General features: G+C 37.9%; 2 protein-coding genes across 18 annotated transcripts in view; one reads left to right on the top strand and one right to left on the bottom strand.

Annotated features, from left to right (window-relative positions):
• LOC125263253 (NACHT, LRR and PYD domains-containing protein 3-like) overlaps positions 1 to 18,510 on the bottom strand; it is a 43,508-nt gene that overhangs the window by 17,057 nt on the left and 7,941 nt on the right. For all 8 annotated transcript variants that reach the window (XR_007183738.1, XM_048182237.1, XM_048182240.1 and 5 more), the window contains exon 3: positions 5,052 to 6,971. Coding sequence is in view for 7 of the 8 variants with exons in the window: in XM_048182237.1 (XP_048038194.1) it covers positions 5,052 to 6,971 (1,920 nt within the window). In the remaining variant the exon portion in view is untranslated. The remainder of the gene's footprint in view (positions 1 to 5,051; positions 6,972 to 18,510) is intronic.
• On the top strand, positions 335 to 18,444 carry LOC125263254. Of its 10 annotated transcripts, XM_048182246.1 has the most exons (10): positions 335 to 610; positions 8,453 to 8,505; positions 9,079 to 9,115; positions 12,523 to 12,548; positions 15,441 to 15,518; positions 15,825 to 15,936; positions 16,636 to 16,761; positions 17,749 to 17,805; positions 17,892 to 17,924; positions 18,162 to 18,440. In XM_048182246.1, the coding sequence occupies exons 4-10, from the start codon at positions 12,534 to 12,536 to the stop codon at positions 18,257 to 18,259; spliced, it is 519 nt and encodes a 172-aa protein (XP_048038203.1). In that variant the 5' UTR covers positions 335 to 610; positions 8,453 to 8,505; positions 9,079 to 9,115; positions 12,523 to 12,533; the 3' UTR covers positions 18,260 to 18,440. The 10 variants fall into 10 exon arrangements, 5 of the variants coding, with proteins under 5 accessions (XP_048038203.1, XP_048038202.1, XP_048038204.1 ...); XM_048182247.1 differs by lacking the exons at positions 335 to 610; positions 8,453 to 8,505; positions 9,079 to 9,115 and adding an exon at positions 9,452 to 10,170; XM_048182248.1 differs by lacking the exons at positions 335 to 610; positions 8,453 to 8,505; positions 9,079 to 9,115 and adding an exon at positions 10,181 to 11,076.

The following is an 18,510-nucleotide window of genomic DNA, read 5'->3' as shown; positions in this document are numbered from 1 at the left end:
GTAAAAATTGCCAAAGGGCAATATTCTAAATTGACCTATTTGTTTCCTTTTTTTTTTCCTTTTATTTTTTTGTACTACATTTCTCACAAATCCCAGCAACTTACATTACCATATTTGGTGTACTACATTACCCATAATTCCCTGGTCAAGGTCTATAAATAGACCTCATTTCCTGCCTTTGTTCTTTTGTTTCCGGTTTCGGAGAGGACGCTGGCGCACGTTTGGCTGCCGCTTCTCCTCATTTAGTTTGTTTATTATTTTAATTAATTTTAAACTCTTCTGAATCATCTTAAACTACTTTTTTTTTTTTTTTTTTTTTTTAAATTGTGACTTCTACATATCTACACTGTCTGAGCCAGTGTTTTAAAGTGTTTCCTCCTGGTCTGTCTGCTGCAACCCACCTGCACTGTTTCTGCCTGTTACTGCTGTCTCCGTGTGAGATCAAACGGGTCCCTGGAGTTGCGTCAAGTTCTCCGTATGCAATGGCTGCTTAACAACTCTCGGATGTCATCATGCGACTTCATATGATCATCTGGATTACTGCCGTCTTGATTTTATCAGGAACCAGCGTTAAGCAGTGGACTGAACTTCTGGACTTCACCATGCTGAGGTACTCTCTCTCTGAACTCTTATCACTGAGACACCATGGCCGTCCAAATATCAGCATCATACAAACAGTGCGTTCCATGCAGCTCCTCCGCCGGCCTTGTTATAATCATAGAGGCTCTCGTCAGAGTCGCTCTACTGCCGGTGCTGGAGTCCCTGCACTTTGGTCGAACCGCAGGCGCTCGTTGCGTCGTACTTCTGGTTGCCGTGGAACCGGCCATGGTAACCTACGCTATCCCGAGGTTCTCTCTCAAAAACCCGCTGCGAATGTGTGCTGTAGCACTATGAGACTTGCTCATTTCAACACGAGGTCAATAAACAATAAAACAGCACTTATCACTGACACTATCCTTGACAGGAAAATTGACATTCTTTGTCTCAGTGAAACTTGGCATAAAGATAATGACTATCTTAATTTGAATTTGTGTGCCCCTTCTGGATATAAATACATTGATGTGCCTTGAGCTTCTGGTAAGGGTGGTGGCTTAGCTGCAATATTTGTATCAAATATATCAGTTGATGTTATCGATGCACCTACTGTTTCATCATTTGAATGCCTGGTTTTTAAAGTTAATGGTGCTTCACCTGTTCTTGTGCTGCTCATTTATCGTCCACCAAAACCTAATCCTTTATTTTTTTCTGAGTTTACTGAGCTGCTGACACTACTTAGTCCACTCTGTCCATCTATGGTCTTGACTGGTGATGTCAATTTCCATATTGATAATCCAAACTGTGTCAAAACTGCTACCTTTTTGGATATATTGGATGGTTTTGACTTTAAACAGCATGTTACTTTTCCGACCCATAGGCTGGGCCATATATTGGATGTGGTATGTTCTGCTGGTGTTGGTATCCAATCTTTGGATAGTATTGACATGAATATAAGTGACCATAGACTTATTACTTTTGAGATAAATGTTATGTCTTCACGATCCATTACTGAGCGAACTATCAAATTTCGTAACATCAAGCACATGGACTTCACTCTTTTTTCGACTTCTGTTTCTGGGCTTCCCACAACTAACTCCGTTGAGCACTATAATTCCATGCTATCCTCACTTCTGGATGAGTTCGCACCTGTGCGAGAACGGGTTGTTACTTTTGGGAAACCCTGTCCATGGTTTACCCCAGAATTACGTCTAATGAAAGCTGCCGGTAGGCAATTAGAACGGCAGTACAAAAAATCTGGCCTGATGGTACACAGGCTGCTTTACACTGAACAACAGTCTGCTTACCATTCTGCTTTGAACACTGCACGTAAGAACTATTATTCAAGCATCATCGGTAATGCTGCAACAAATTCTAAATCATTGTTTAAGACTGTTGACAGTCTTCTCAAACCAACTAAGGCTGTTGTTCATTCCTCTGTTGACCAATGTAACAAGTTTCTTCATTATTTCACTGGTAAGATTGAGGGTTTATATAGCTCTGTAAATACCATCACTCCTCTTGAACTAGTCGATATCCAGCCTTCAAATTTTCCAACCACTACCTTCTCTAACTTTGAAACGGTTGGAGATGATTTTATTATAAGTACAGTGAAGTCCATGAACCCTACTACCAGTATTTTAGATCCGGTTCCCTGCTCGGTTATTACGAACTGCCTTGCATCAATCTGCCCTTTTATGACTTCAATTGTGAACTTGTCATTGACTTCTGGAATTGTTCCTCCAGAACTAAAAATAGCTGCCATTACACCAGTCCCTAAGAAGACTGGCTGTGATGTTTCTGATTTATCCAATTACAGGCCGATTTCTAACCTCCCATTCTTGGCTAAAGTTCTTGAGCGTGTTGTGGCTATTCAGTTAAATAATCACCTAGCACTGAACAGTCTCTTTGAACCTTTTCAATCTGGGTTCAGAAGAGGGCACAGTACTGAAACCGCTTTAATTAGAGTCGTAAATGATCTTCTTATCGCAGCAGATTCCGGTGCTTGCAGTATTTTGGTCTTACTAGACCTTAGTGCTGCTTTTGACACTATATGTCACTCTCTTCTCCTTGACAGGCTTGAAAACTGGTTGGGTCTTTCTGGAGCTGTCCTCAACTGGTTCCGGTCTTATTTAACAAATCGTACCCAGTTCGTTGGCTTGGGTAACTACAAATCTGACACCGTGCCTGTTCGACAGGGAGTTCCTCAGGGTTCAGTACTGGGTCCAATATTATTTAACATTTATATGCTTCCGCTTGGGCAGATCATCAGGAAACATGGTCTTGGCTATCACTGCTATGCTGATGATACGCAGATTTACATCACCACGAGTCCTGATGTCCACTGCTCATTAATAGCTTTGCGTGGTTGTTTAGCTGAGATCGGTATCTGGATGCAGAATAACTTCCTGAAGCTGAATGGCTCCAAAACTGAACTGATGCAGATTGGTACAGTGGCAGCTACTCGTAAGGCCGAGCAGATCAGTTTGATTGTTGATTCCAGCACGGTAATCCCCACTTCACAGGTGCGGAATCTTGGTGTCATTTTTGATCCACACTTAACATTTGAAGCACACATAAAACACATCTCTAAAACTGCATTTTTCCACCTGAGAAACATAGCTCGACTTAGACCTTTTCTCTCTTTTGCAGACACAGAAAGGCTTATACATGCCTTCATAACAACTAGGTTAGATTACTGTAATGCCTTGTTCTCTGGCCTTCCAGCTAAATCGTTGAGCAGGCTTCAGTATATACAAAATTCTGCCGCTCGTGTGCTTACTCGTACTTCTCCTCGTGAACACATTACACCGGTTCTTTCACAATTACACTGGCTTCCCATAAATGCGAGAATTGACTTTAAAATTCTTATTTTAACATACAAGGCACTTCATGGGACTGCACCTGAGTATCTTTGCGATCTCATCAGTCCTTATACTCCATCACGCTCTCTTCGCTCTTCTAACTCTCTTTCACTTTACCAGCCTTCACGTAAGCTAAAGACCATGGGGGAAAGAGCCTTTTCATACAAAGCCCCTAAGTTATGGAATGTGCTTCCTCTACCCATCAGAAATGCACCAACGTTGGGTCATTTTAAAAAGTTGATTAAGACACACTTATTTAAGACTGTCTTTCTCTAATGAATTGTATTGCTTTTGTTGTGTTGTTTTGTTTTATTTTATTACTGTAGCGCTTTGGGTTTAAGAAAAGCGCATTACAAATAAAATGTATTATTATTATTATTATTTTGCATTGGTGAGGAGGGGGTGTTTGAATGGACACCCAACTATGTCCTTTGAGTTCTTTAGGATGCGTTAAGTAAGTTTGTTTTTGACAATTGTATGGTTTGAATTTGTTTACTTGAATTACTTGGATTGGGTTTAATAATCATCTTGGATTGAATATGTATTGTTAATGTTTATTTATGAATTGTTTGTTTGAGTCTGATTATCTCTTTGTATGGTTTTAGTGACTAAGGACCATCCTGTTCATCCTATACATCCTGTTCATTCTATCCATCCTGATCATCCTATCCATCCTGTTAATCCTGTCTTATGAACATCTGTCATGTGAATTTGCTCCCTGTATCTTTGTGCTTTGGGTCATCCAAAGAAGTCAAGACTCAAGCATCCTGAACTAAATAAATTAAAGACTGTAAGGATTAGAACTTTTCCAGTGTTTTAATCAGACACACCACCTACAAGTCTCTACAATTCTGACGAACTTTGGATTTTAACATCTAAAATCCAACAGGCAAGAAAAATAATCTTGTTGTCCCTTTAAATTAAGATTATTTTTCTTCCCTCATTGGCAGATATTTTTATGTGTGACTATTTCATGTACATGTGTGACCTGTTGAAATGTAAGGTAAATCTTTTATTTTTACATTTAATGTGGTCTCAATGCTGTCAGAGTAAATGTTTTAGAAAACTAGATCTTTATCACTCATAATATTCCCATTCACAGTAATCCACCTTCTCTATCGTTTCATTTATTTTATGGCATAATCATGCCTCTTTAAATATATAATAATGTAAAACACTGGCTAGTGCTGTACAGTAAAAAGTAAGCACACTTCAAGCACAGCCGTCACTGTAATAGTTCACTGTAACAGCCGTCAAATAGCTGAACATTAAGCATTTATGATGAATAATTACTGAAGATTAAATGTCATAATGATATATGATTATTGCTATTAATATTAGCAGTAATTTATGTCATTTTATCTTCATTCACAAGTGAAAATGTCTCAATTCCAGCTTTACTGATCAATGGTGTCGACCGTCCCTTTGCGCCACCTGGTGGTGATTTCACCAACGAGTTTCACACGTGACTGGGTTGTGTTTACCCGCGGCGGTAACAGGCATTTTAGTGACTATCTACTGTATTAAAGAGGCGTGTCGTGACCCTTTAAGATCCTGTTATTGAGGAGAAAATCTCTCATTTAGGAACATTTATTTTAAAGGTGTCAGATTCATTATTAAATATGATACTTTAGTCAATGATTAAACACTCACAGAGCTTTTCTGCAGTTGATCACAGCTGGTATCAGTCTTCTTCTCCCCTCATCTGATGTGTTGTATTTCATGGGGTTCAGCTCATCCAGCGGCTCCTCTGACATCTGAATCATGTAGTAGATTGTTGAGCAGTGAGACGGAGAGAGTTTCTTCTTTGAGTGTTTGTCTGATTTCACAAACTCCTGAATCTCTCTGGACAGAGACTGATCTTTGACTTCCAGCAGACAGAGGAACAGATTGATGGACGTTTCAGTGGAGAGAACTCTATATTCATCTTTGATCATCTTTTTAATATACTGTGTGATTTCTCTGATGCTCTCTGAGCTGTTCTCTGTGTGTGTCAGTAGATCCTGTAAGACTCTCTGATTGGACTCCAGTGAGACGCCCAGCAGGAACCGCAGGAACAGATCCAGTTGTCCATTCTCACTCCTGAGGGCTTTATTTACTGCTGATGTTAGTAGAGAATACAGAGAGTCTTTATAAGATCTGTAAACTCTGAGTTCATCCAGTGGTTTCTTGTTCTTGATCACATGGTAGTAAAACACATAGAAAGCAGCGAGAAACTCCTGAAAGCTCAGATGAATGAAGCTGTAGACTTTCCTCTGATGAATCACAGATTCCTCCTTAAAGATCTCAGTGCAAATCCCAGAATACACTGAGGCGTCAGTGACGTCTATGCCGCTCTCTCTCAGGTCCTCCTCATAGAACATCACATTGCCCTTCATCAGCTGATTGAAAGCCACTTCAGCAAGTTTCACAATCACTTCTCTGTTGGACTGCAGCAGTTTCTCTGGATCTCTCTCTTCATACTTCTGATTCCTCATGTTGATCTGAATCAGCAGGAAGTGGATGTACATTTCAGTCAGAGTTTGAGGGATTTCTGCACTCAGATCTTCTTTCAGGAGCTTCTGAAGCACAGTGGATGAGATCCAGCAGAAGACGGGTATGTGGCACATGATGTGGAGGCTTCTTGCTCTTCTGATGTGTGAGATGATTCTGCTGGCTTGATGCTCATCACTGATTCTCTTCCTGAAATATTCCTCCTTCTGAGGGTCATTGAATCCCTGAATCTCTGTCAGACGGTTGATGTATTTGGAGGGGATCTGATTGGATGCTGCTGGTCTGGAGGTGATCCAGATGAGAGCAGAGGGAAGCAGCTCTCCTGTCATGAGATTTGACATCAACACACCCACTGATGAAGTCTCTGTCACTTCAGAAACTTTCTCTGACATCAACACACCCACTGATGAAGTCTCAGTCACATCAGAAACTGATGAAGACTCGGTCACATCAGAAACTTTCTGAGCGTTTGAAAACATCAGTGTGATTCTGCTTTCATCCAGACCATCAAAGATGAACACAACTTTACTCTCCTCATAAATCTTTGAGTCCAGATCTTGAAGTTCAGGATGAAAGTCCAGCAGAAGTCTGTGAAGACTGTACTGATGATCTCGGATCAAGTTCAGCTCTCGAAATGGAAGCACAAACATGAAATCTACATCCTGATTGGTTTTTCCCTCAGCCCAGTCCAGAATGAACTTCTGCACAGAGACGGTTTTTCCGATTCCAGCGATGCCTTTAGTAAGAACAGTCTTGATCTGGTGTTTCTCCTCACATCCTGGTTCAGCTGAGGCTTTAAAGATGTCATTGCAGTAGATTGGAGTATCTTGTGAGTGTTGTGTTCTGGCTGTTTTCTCCATCTGGAAAACCTCATGTTCTTCATTCACTCCTTCACTCTCTCCCTCTATGATGTAGAGCTGTGTGTAGATCCTGTTCAGGAGGGTTTCATTCTCCTGGAGGTTCAGTCCCTCAAATAATCTCTCATACTTGTTCTTCATGCTGGTTTTGAGCTGGTCTTTGACTCTCTGGAGTTCATCATCTACTGCTTGAGGAGAATCCTGGTCTCCAGTCTGATCATCTCTGATTAGAAACAAAATGCAAACATAAAAACATGTTCATCAATAAATCATGCAAGGAACAGCAACACATTTAAGAGAGAGGTGTCAGTTTAACAGACTCCTGTTATATTCCACATATTTACATTAAACTTTAACATATTTTCTGGAATTTAAGTCACATTTTCTATCATCTGAAATGTGCTGCATCTTATATTTGTCTGTTTTGGACTCTTATGTAGAAGTTTTGGTCTCTCAGATTCCTGTCCTAGTTTTGTCTTCATTACTTGGACTTTAAAAGACACTTAATATTCAGAAATATTATTTGATGTGACGGCACTGAAACTATCAGAAGAGAACAAAACATGAACTGAACAGCTGAATAATGACACGACTGTCTTCTGTAGACCCAGCTAACAAGGAACGTTCCCAGAACATTCACTAACGTTCTTTAAAAGTTGTGTGAATGTTAGTACAAAACGTTATTAAAATAATGTTTTTAGAACGTCCTTATAATGTTATTAACGTTCTTTTAACTATTAGAGAAAACGTTCTTAGAACAACGTTCTCGGAACGTCCTTACAATGTTATTAGTACTTTCTGAATGTTGTCATAATGTTACCATAAAACGTTCTGGGAACAACGTTCTTGCAACATCTTTAGGACGTTATTTGTACTTGATGAACGTTCTCATAATGTTGAGAGAAAACGTTATTAGAACAACATTCTCAGAACGTCCTTATAATGTTATTAGTACTTTCTGAATGTTGTCATAATGTTATCATAAAACGTTCTGGGAACAACATTCTTGCAACATCTTTAGGACGTTATTTGTACTTGATGAACGTTCTCATAATGTTGAGAGAAACTTGAGGGATGCAATGAAAAATTAGCAAATGTGTCTTTCCTTAACTATTTCTTCTTATGTATACACACACACTTTAATAAACAGATTTTGCCATACTAGCAGTATTATAGTTTTCATTAATATTTTGAATTCAATTTAATTTTTTTACATTTTCTGCTTTCATTATAATTTTATAGTTTTTGCCATTTTTATAACTTTTTGTTGTTTTTATTAATTTTTATTTCAGTTCAGTACATCAGGTTAATTAAACTAAATAACTGGTTAATTTCAATTAAAAATAAGAAAAATGCAAGTTTTATTTTATGTCAGATAACCTTTATTTATTTCAAGTAATGGTTTCATGGTTTTAGTGTTTGTTAAATATAATATTGATAGTAAAATCTTTTTATTTTTAATATGCGTCAATAACATATATCCTTAGTATTTCCAATTCCTTCCTGTGATGGGGCATCCCAGACAGAAGCTACAATAGTTTACTTTAAATTAAATTAAATATAATTTAAATTTAAATTAGATTAAATAAGTTTGTGTAACCAAATAATAACCGGAGTGGTAATTGGACACATTGAGTGACTTTTACTCATACACGAAATGCACCGGGAATCTTATTTTGAAATGTCTATGCTTTATTGTTGCAGGCTGCGCAATATCCAATCGAAGGCAGTTGATTAGTCATCAGTGAAGAAACCCGGTGAGAACAGATTGCGCGCTCACTGACATAATTCTCTGTCATAAACAACAAAGTGCAGATATGATGTATGTAAGAAATTCATTTATGCGATGCAGACAGATTAATTGAATATAACGGGTGTTTTTGTCTATTTGGTACTATTTGAGAGAGAGCCGCGAAAACCCTTGATTTCGCGCCGTGCAGTCACGTGGTTCATTTAGCACCAATCAGCGCTGTCAATCATTTTGAATGGGTTTAAGTAGGATATAGACCTAGAATACAGCAAAATAATAACGCGCACAGTGTGAATCATATCGTATTGATTACTACTTTGACGACATTTACAGTAGCATATATTTTTATTATTAATATTACGATTGAATTAAAATTATTTTGACATTTATAGACGCAATATTTTTAGAAAAGGTAATAACGGAATAAGGAACAGCAGAGAGACTACATTTCACTTTAGTGCAGGTTGACTGTGAGATGTTTACAGTTGAAAAATGTTTTCATTATTTGGAATAAAAGTTTAAGTTATGTTGTGAGAGTGGCATTGTTGAGTTTTATGACATTCTTTTTTCTCTGTTTCAGAATACTGTTTCATGAACATTCCTTACTGCATTTTGAGGTAAGAGTTTAATTAGTAACATGGCCATGCTTTTAAAAAAAAAAATGCATATTTGAGTTGTTGATAAAAAAAAATGACCAGGATCATAGAAACTATTAAAATAAAAACTATGTTTTGTTAATACCACAAATAATTAAGACTTTTTGACATAACTCGGCCTCAAGAAAAATACATTCTTGAGATAAATTCCTAACATTATATTCTACATATTTATTAAATATATAATTAATATTTAACATACAAAGAAGTAATGCATTTTTTTCATGTTTCCAAAAAATGTGGAACATTTAAACATTTTTACAAATAAAAATTGCAAAGCGCACAGTGAAACCAAAAATCTTATACAGGGTGTCCGCGGGATCTTAAAAAGTATTAAAAGTTGATGAATCCATTTTGGGAAAATTAAGGCCCTTAAAAGGTATTAAAAAGTCTTAATCACGATTTTATGAGGTATTAAATTTTGTTCAAGCTTTGTCAAAAGAGTTTGACTCCAAAAAGTATTCATGAATATATTTATTTTCATCCCCATAATAACTATTAAAAAACAACGGCATGCTCGGTCAGAGATTGGCTCAGGGTGCGCGCGCCGTCTACGGGTGACGTCACGTATTTTGCGAAATGCGCGGTTAGGTGATGTCTGATGTGTCGCCCTCCACACGTCGTGAAACAGACTCCGAAATGGGGAAATGTAAATTTGCGGACTCCTGGTTGGAGAAGGATGAATTTAAACAATGGCTGAAGCCTGTAGCTGAAAACAACCGTGAGGCTTACTGTACATATTGTAAAAAGAAGATCAACGCTGTCAAGTCCCACATGTACGGTGCTAGCCACAAGGCCGCCGTTGGCCGCAGATAGCAGTCGCAGCTGTCCATCGCCAGTTTCTGTGCTCCAACAGCGACACCAATACCTAACACGACAGCTGAACTTGTCAAAACAGCTACGACAGCGACCTCTGCCCCATCATCGGCCGACATCAGGGTGGCTATGGGCGGCACATCGACAATGCACACGGAGGTTATCTGGTGTCTCAATACTGCAGTGAAAAATACTGTCTGGTATGTTCTTATTGTTGTTATGCTTTCGTAAATCTGAACAACAAATAGTTGAATTTCTAATAATTATTTACATAACATAGTACAATTTAATAGTTAAAGGTTTGTTGCTGATCAGAACTTGAAGTGCGATGAGGTCTTAAAATATTTTGAGAAGGTCTTCAAAAAGTCTTAAAAAGGTATTGATATTAACTTCAGGATTCCTGCATATACCCTGTTATAACACCTTAATGATTACAGCTTCACTGATTTCCAATAGCAGAGCAGATAAAGAATATTCTTAACTATATGAACAAAGTTCGATTTCATTTTTTTTTTTTTTTTTTTGTTATATCTTCCTACCTTATGTTTTAAAATGTCTTTCTGGCATTGACTGAAATAACACCCACAGCCATAGTAGCCTAATAAACATTTTGCAACCTATGTTACTCTGTCATTTTTCTTTGACCACACTGTGCACCTGCTGATCACTGATACATGCTGTTCTTAATCACAAATGAGCTACAAATACAAATTTGTTTAATCCAAAATTACTTATTTAGAAATAGCATGTGGTATTTATTTGGCTAATATTTACAAAACAAGAATTTAAGAAAACACCATTAGCAGATTAACAGGTTTATTTCAGTTAAATTGCATTCAATTTGATCAATTAATAAAAGAACTGAAATCAATAGTTGAGTTGCTGCTTATCATCATGGGACAACTGTTCAAAACGACAACTGCACAAAAATTATAAAGTGTTACGACACCAGTTTAAGCATAAATTCGCGCCACTAAATTATATTTATTTATATAAAAAATCCACTCTACGCGCATGTCCGGGAAAAGCTCCGCCCAATGAAACCGAAAAAAATCTCAGAAATATCTTGTCGCCATTTTATGAGGGTTGCGGTGGATTGGTTGATGGTAGGTCCAGGTGATCTTTTAAATATCTTTGATTACTTCGATGCTTGTCTCAGAATACCAATCTAAATGTATGGCATATTGTAGATGAAAATCATTTGCACTATATGCCATACATTTACCAGCGTTCAAACTGCATCGCAAACTTGTGTGGTTGGAACAACAGCTCTTGAGCTGTGGTTAGAAGTTTCTTGTTTTTATGGCATGTGCACTTAATAAATCGTTATCTTGAGCAAAATAAGCAAGCTGAAATTAATTGTACAATGTATATGTTTTATTTCGAATATATACAAATGTCATTTACATATTTTAGTTTGTCAAGTGATTTAAACCACCGTTTTTGAATAGTGCGCAGTCTGCGCAAGTGCTCTAGGCCTATGGTGCGGTCGATCGCGATACCAGTCAATCGCAAAGACAATGCTGGTAGATCGCACACAATTATAATAAATGCTTTTGTTCCATTTTAATAAAAAGAAATATAACGATGCCCTTTTTTATCCTTTTAGTTTCTGTCTGACTTGCATTTGACTAATACATTTTTACCAGGCAAGATTTTTGTTTATTCAGTTGCCATGACAACTAGCCGGAGAACAGAGCGCGAAGTCGGCTTCCTCCAAATATGCACGAAACAAACAGCCGTCTCTGAAGTGAGCGTGCACGTATTGAGCAGACGATTTTCATGAACACATCCACGATCTCTTTCATGTTCTGTATTTTCGCACATAGATCTTTGTTAGTGATAATTAAGGAAGTCGGGAAAAGCATCCTCCTCCTTGTACTTAATAATGAACTGCTTGAACAGCCGACCATCGCACGTGCTCCGTCAGTGTTGATTGACACCAGTTTAGACATTGGCAGCTGTGTTTTGTCGACAAATATTATGTAAAACTGTCCGATTCTATTCAGTGCAAGTCATCAGAATAAGGTAAATGCCCTGGCTAATCTAATCTGTTGTGCTATAAGTATTTTAGTATTAAAATTGAAAATTGTTCAAATTGAATATCAACAATGAACATTTATTTTTATTTTCCTGAATTCCATGTAGAGATTCATGCAGTAGTAGCAACAAGCATTTGAAATTAAACTGTTTTTTGGGGGTGGGGTTGGTAGATCTCATTTAGTTGATCATTTTAAAAGTAGATCATCATGCAAAAAAGTGTGGGCACCCCTGGCCTATAGTATGTTTGTCTACAATAAATAAATCTATTGTACTGTCAAACATTTAATTTAATTTGTTGTTGTTCTATTCATCATATTGTTTGTAATTGCCTTCTTTGTTCTTATATTTGAGAGAGAGGAGAGAGGTACTTATATATTTAACATAATTGGTAGAGGACTAAGATTTATTTATAAAAATAAGATTATCTTGATATTGAGTGTAATGGCATTGACACAGAGCATTCAAAGGAGCACTGCATGTTAATAATTTCTCTTTATTCTCATCCACAGGAACACTGAAGATGGAATCTGAAATGGTATGTTGATGACTTCTTTGTTTCTTTATGTGAGTGAAGTTATTAGCCATGTCTGCAAAGCAGAAATACAACACACTCTGGAAAAGAGTGAAAAGAGATCAGGAGAAATCTCATGTAGAGGACATAGAGATACAAACGAGCTCTACTAGTCTGGAGCTCTTTAGTGAGCCCCTTCAGCAAACACAGCCCATTGAGGGAACACAGAGTGAATCTGAGAGTGATGTTGAAATGCAGGGGGCTCATGCAAATTATGATTCAAATTCTGATGATGCAGACTTAGATGACACACCATCTTTAGGAGTTAGACTTGCACAGTGGGCCAATGAATTTCAGGTCAAACATAATGCAGTGGATGGCCTTCTTAAAATTCTTGGTGAACATCACCCAGCGCTCCCAAAAACCGCAAGGACGTTGCTTGGAACATGTGAAAATGTGACCTTAGACACAAAATCTGGGATGCAGTACTACTACTTTGGATGTAAAGAACAGCTGTGTGGGTATTTAAAAATTTACCCCAGCGATGTTGTCACCCAGTTAGACTGTCTGGACATTTCTTTGAATATTGATGGTTTACCACTATTCAAAAGTAGCAATCAGTCACTGTGGCCAGTTTTGTGCAAAATCAATTTGGCTCCTTCCACTGTCTTTCCTCTTGCTCTCTGTTTTGGTGCGTCTAAGCCTACAAATCTCGATTTTTTTGACAGATGTAGCGCATGACCTCAGGGATATTTTGCTGGATGGGTTAGAGACTGACAGTGGTCTTTTACGAGTTCATCTGCGCTGTATCAGTTGTGATGCACCTGCAAAGGCACTTGTTAAATGCACAAAGCAATATTCAGGCTATTTTGGTTGTGATAAGTGCACACAGAAAGGCTTCTGGGATGGCAGGCGGGTTATATACCCAGAGACAACTAATCTTACTCTGAGAACAGATGTGTCTTTCCGCGAGCAGCTTCAGGAGGAGCACCACCGATCATCTGGGGTGTCTCCATTTTGCATGCTCCCATTAGACATGATTTAGCAATTTCCTGCAGATTACATGCATCAGTGCTGTCTTGGAGTGATGCGAAAACTGATTGTTTTGTGGTTGCGTGGAAATCTTAGAACCAGATTATCTTCTGGCCAAGTAAGGGAGATCAGTTCCAGGCTTCTTGGTTTGAGACCATTCATGCCAGACCTTTTTGCAAGGAAGCCACGTGGCCTAGAAGACATTGACCGGTGGAAAGCTACTGAACTGCGACAGTTTGCGCTTTACACAGGCAAAATTGTGCTGAAAGGTGTTCTCTCTGATGAACTCTATGAACATTTTATGCTGTTCACTGTGGCTTTGGCCATCCTAGTGTGCCCACAACTAGTGAAACAGTACACCTCTTTTGCATCAGATCTGTTGGTTCACTTTGTAGAGGAAGGCAGAAAGTTGTATGGGGATGAGTTCCTTGTGTACAATGTGCACTCTATGGTTCACCTTGCTTCTGATGCACATGCATACGGTGGGCTAGATGAGTGTAGTGCTTTTCCCTTTGAAAATTACCTGCACCAGCTGAAGAGGCTAGTACGCTCAGGTAGAAACCCTCTGTCACAAATTATAAGACGTCTTGGTGAAATTGACAAGCACAGAGAGGAACTGAATAACAAGCCTGCAGCTGTGTTGAAAACACAAAAACCAAACAATGTCTTTGTTCTCAGTGACTTACAGTGTTGTGAGGTCGTTTCTGTGGTAGATGCTACAGGGAAAGTGGATAGAATGGTGCTTTGTCGTGTTTATGACAACCCTGAGCCGCTATTCATGCAGCCTTGTGACTCCAGGTTAATTGGTGCTTATAAGGCCCAAGTGAGGCACACCAGAATGAAACAATTGTCTCAAAGGCTATTGGTCAGAAAGGCATTTTTAATTGCTGACTACTTTAACGATGTCTTTAATACCTTTCTGGACTTTGAATGATGGTAAATACATTGCTTTCTATGGAGGATTAAAAAAAACTTGGATTTCATCAAAAATATTCATTTGTGTTGTGAAGATGAAAAAAGAACTGACAGGGTTGGAATGACACAAGGGTGAGTAATTACTGACAAATTTCATTTTTTGGTGAATTAACCCTTTAAGCAGTGTTGTTTTGCAGTTTTCACCATGGTCACCATATTAGTGCATGAGAGATATTTAAGACCAATAGCAAGGTTGGTATGTTTAGCTAATAATAACCAAACAAAGATATGGTTTAGGTTTGTAGTGGAAAAAAACAACCTGACTCAAAGTGGAGACTGGTTGCTTTGTGTTAGGGGATGCTATGCCTCCATATTGTGTCAAAATCACATCTTGGTTTTGATTGGACTAGGTTTTCTCTTACTGTTTTTGGTCTGTTGCTCAAGCAAAACTGTCATGTGGCTTCAGAAGATTTGGGATAGTGTACACTTTAATGGAGTATTTTATGGTATTTTTTTTCCTCTTCTCCCCACCTTATTTTGTGGCTGAAAGCAGTCAGGAGTATTCTTCAAATTATCTATTTATATATAACATAGAAGAAGGTCATGAAGCATGAGGGATCTTAAATGATGATAATGTTTTTCAAAAATGTTTTGATTTTGTAATTACTTAATTGGTAAATGATGAATTGCGGAAATATGGTTTGTAAACTGTCAAGGGGACAGAATGCGAGGACTTGTCTGTATAACAGAATGTTAACCGAAGTTAATGTTAAGAGTGGAACATAGGTAGTATGCTATAAGGAACTAGGGCCATTGAGCTAAATACTTATGTATATATTTGTGTGTTTATGTGCAGTATCTGAGTTATCGAGGGTTTGGAGCCAAAGGGGTTTGAAGTGCAGAATCAGATCACTTCAATTGCGCTCATGCCCCTTTTGCTCCAAACCCTCAGTATGGTTTCTCTTTCAGAGATATGCAGTGATTAAGTTCCCCCAGGACAACACAGTTGATGTAGTGCCTTCCAACTGGCTTGAAGTAACAAAAGAGGTATTTTCAATTTGTAGTATATCCGAGTAGCTTAAAGGAATAGTTCACACAAAAATGAAAATTCTGTCATCATTTGTTCCAAACTTGTATAAATTTCTTTGTTTTGCTAAACACAAAGGAATATATTTTAAAGAATGTTTGTAACCAAACAGTTGTTTGGGACCATTGACTTCCATAGTAGGAAAAAAACATATTATGGAATTCAGTGGTGCCCCAACAGTTTTTGAGAACAACCTTTACTAAAACTAACTTTTTTTCAGCTACTGTCTATTTTGGAGGCTTGACATGTTGATCTGCTCTCAACAGGCTATATATTGCTACTGGCCAAGAAAAAACTTTACTGCCAAAGCAAAGAGAAGAGACACTCCAGATACTACCTTCTGGTCAAAACATGTTGCAGTGGTTATGGTGTATGCAGGTATTTAGCATGTATTTAAATCAGTTCACTTCAGAATTAAAATTTCCTGATAATTTAGTCTCCCCCATGTCATCCAAGATGTTTATGTCTTTCTTCAGTCGAAAAGAAATTATGGTTTGAGAAAAACATTTCTATAATTTTTCTCCATATAGTGGACTTCACTGGGCTTCAACGGGTTGAAGGTCCAAATGTCAGTTTCAGTGCAGCTTCAAAGAGCTCTACATGATCCCAGACGAGGAATAAGAGTCTTACGTAGCAAAACAATCTGTTATTTTCGAACTTTAAACTTTTTAACCACAAATGCTTGTTTTGCACTCTGCGATCCGACACACATTACATAATCATGTTGTAAAGGTCACACATGCAGAAGTACAGCGGTAGGGCAAAAAAAACCCCATCTCATTTTCTCCTCCAAATTTAAAATCATCAGAAATCATAGTTTTCCTTTTTTGTAAAGGCCGTTTGACTTAGTCTTAGTCTTTGACATTCACTTTGTAAACACTGGATCGGTACTTCCGATGGTTTCTCTAGATAAGACTCTTATTCCTCTTGATCATGTAGAGCTCTTTGAAGCTGCACTGAAACTGACATTTGGACCTTCAACCCGTTGAACCCCAGTGAAGTCCACTATATGGAGAAAAAGATATTTGGAAGAATGTTTGTATCCAAGGTGATCTTGCTATCTCGCTATCTTTCCAGATAGCTATGAGGAAGCCAGACTGAAGGCCAACCAGGCCACAGTGACATCAAACCTGGAGAGCGATGAGGAACCTTCACGGAGACCAGTACGACCTCCAGCTAGATATAGGAGACAGCTGGATAGTGGCAAATACTTTTATGAAAATTTGACAAAAGAGAATTGAAATAGTTTTTGTAAGGTTGATTTCACACTAAAACACCTAACATTAAAATAAAAACATAAAATTAAAAAAAAACAATTTATTAATGGTTATTTTTAGAACTCAAAGCAATTTTGTAAGCTTGTTGATTTGGTTCAGGAGGAAGTGTAAAAAGTGGTTGCTGCCAGTCTTACTCAGTGACTAACAATGCTGTCCTTTTTACACATACTAGTCCACTAGTCCTTTTTACACATACAGTTTCTACTGGTAAATGAACTAGGTGCACAAGATGGCACCGGTGAGCTGCGGCGACGCAACTCTGTGCATGGTTACTTCCGCTGGTGCCCTTCTGGTCTTAGCGACGCTTGTATTTGGTGCTGGAAGAAACTTAAATATGAAACTTGGCTAGATATAATAGATTTTTTTAATTAAAGAGAAGATGGTGGTCTATCAGAGATGAAAGAAATCCTTGTTATATTATTGTGTAACGTTACCTCTGTGTGGAAATTCAATGAGATACACAGAGATACGCGATCTTTGACTTTTAATCTTTCTCCTGTTGATTATGCGGTTCAGGCTCAGCAGAGATCCACGGATCTCTTTATCCACACAAAACACTCAAAGCACCGTTAATCTATTCTAACCCATGCATGCATGCATTTAAATGCCATTGGCTCATGTGATTGTACTATATATCTTTGTTGTTTTTAAGTGATATAACAGATTCTATAAACAACTATAGGAGATCATTTTCGGCTTTCCCCGGCACTCTGCACCAGCATAAAGCAAAACAGGAAGTGTATATGCGTACACTCACTGATCGAAAATCCAAAATGGCGGCCTCGTGCAACTAGTCCATTACCTTTAAGAGATCATGTGTGAACAGGCCCTTCATTCCAAAAATACTGGTAAAATGGTTCTGGCATTACTAATATAAGATGTTATAACACTACCATTGGATATTGTTAACTAGGTGATGATGAAGACTCCCCACCACCACCAAAGACACGCATTTTAAGCACACCTAAATGTGAGTTAATTGTTTAAAATCTTTTAGCTACCTCATTACATAACTGTGTTTAGTTTTCAATTTAAGAGTTTTTAATTTTGTTTCAGTTACCCCAAGAAAAGAATATTTTGGAGAAAGGTGTAAGTTTACTGGTTCTTTCTTGTTGGCAAACACAATCAGAGAAGACAGAGAATCCTTTGATAATACAGCATTGTCATGACATTTTTGTCACTTACTTAGCTTGTCAATAAATACTTATTTCAAGCTGTGGCAACCACCCAACAAAGTGAAAGCTACACCACCATTTATATTTTAATAATAAAAAAGCATCCCTGAATAATTGCCAGGAAACACATTTTTGGAATCTTGTTTTTCAGGTCATCTAAGTGTACAAGAACCAGAAACTGCCATGTCTGACAGGGAAACTCAACATGAAGGTGGGATAAAATATTTAAATGATTATAGAATGACTTGAATGACTATTGTGACTTGAAAATACGCATGTGCACCCCTGGAAAAAAGTTTAAGCTCAGAAAGTTTCTTCGCATTTAGCCCTATTATAGGCTATTCACATTCTTTACTGTGGTAAAGTAGAAAAAACACCGTAGGACAGAAACCTTTTTGCTTGCACGTCAATTTCTATTTAACACAGTTTGTGCTCGTTATTAGACTTTATAAGGCCCATCAAGTTTATTTGTATAGTGCGTTTCACACAAGTTGGTGATT

Source organism: Megalobrama amblycephala, linkage group LG2, assembly GCF_018812025.1.
Source record: "Megalobrama amblycephala isolate DHTTF-2021 linkage group LG2, ASM1881202v1, whole genome shotgun sequence".
Taxonomy (NCBI): Eukaryota; Metazoa; Chordata; class Actinopteri; order Cypriniformes; family Xenocyprididae; genus Megalobrama; species Megalobrama amblycephala.
Note: the sequence above shows the minus strand (reverse complement) of the source record. Positions and strands in the feature narration are given on the sequence as shown.

Bases quoted from the DNA above. Each gene is read 5' to 3' on its own strand.
- LOC125263254 (XM_048182245.1), top strand. From the start codon at position 15,300: ATGTATATATTTGTGTGTTTATGTGCAGTATCTGAGTTATCGAGGGTT. The intron at 15,937-16,635 runs GTATTTAGCATG...CTATCTTTCCAG, and splicing joins AGTGGTTATGGTGTATGCAG to ATAGCTATGAGGAAGCCAGA. The intron at 17,925-18,161 runs GTAAGTTTACTG...CTTGTTTTTCAG, and splicing joins AGAATATTTTGGAGAAAGGT to GTCATCTAAGTGTACAAGAA.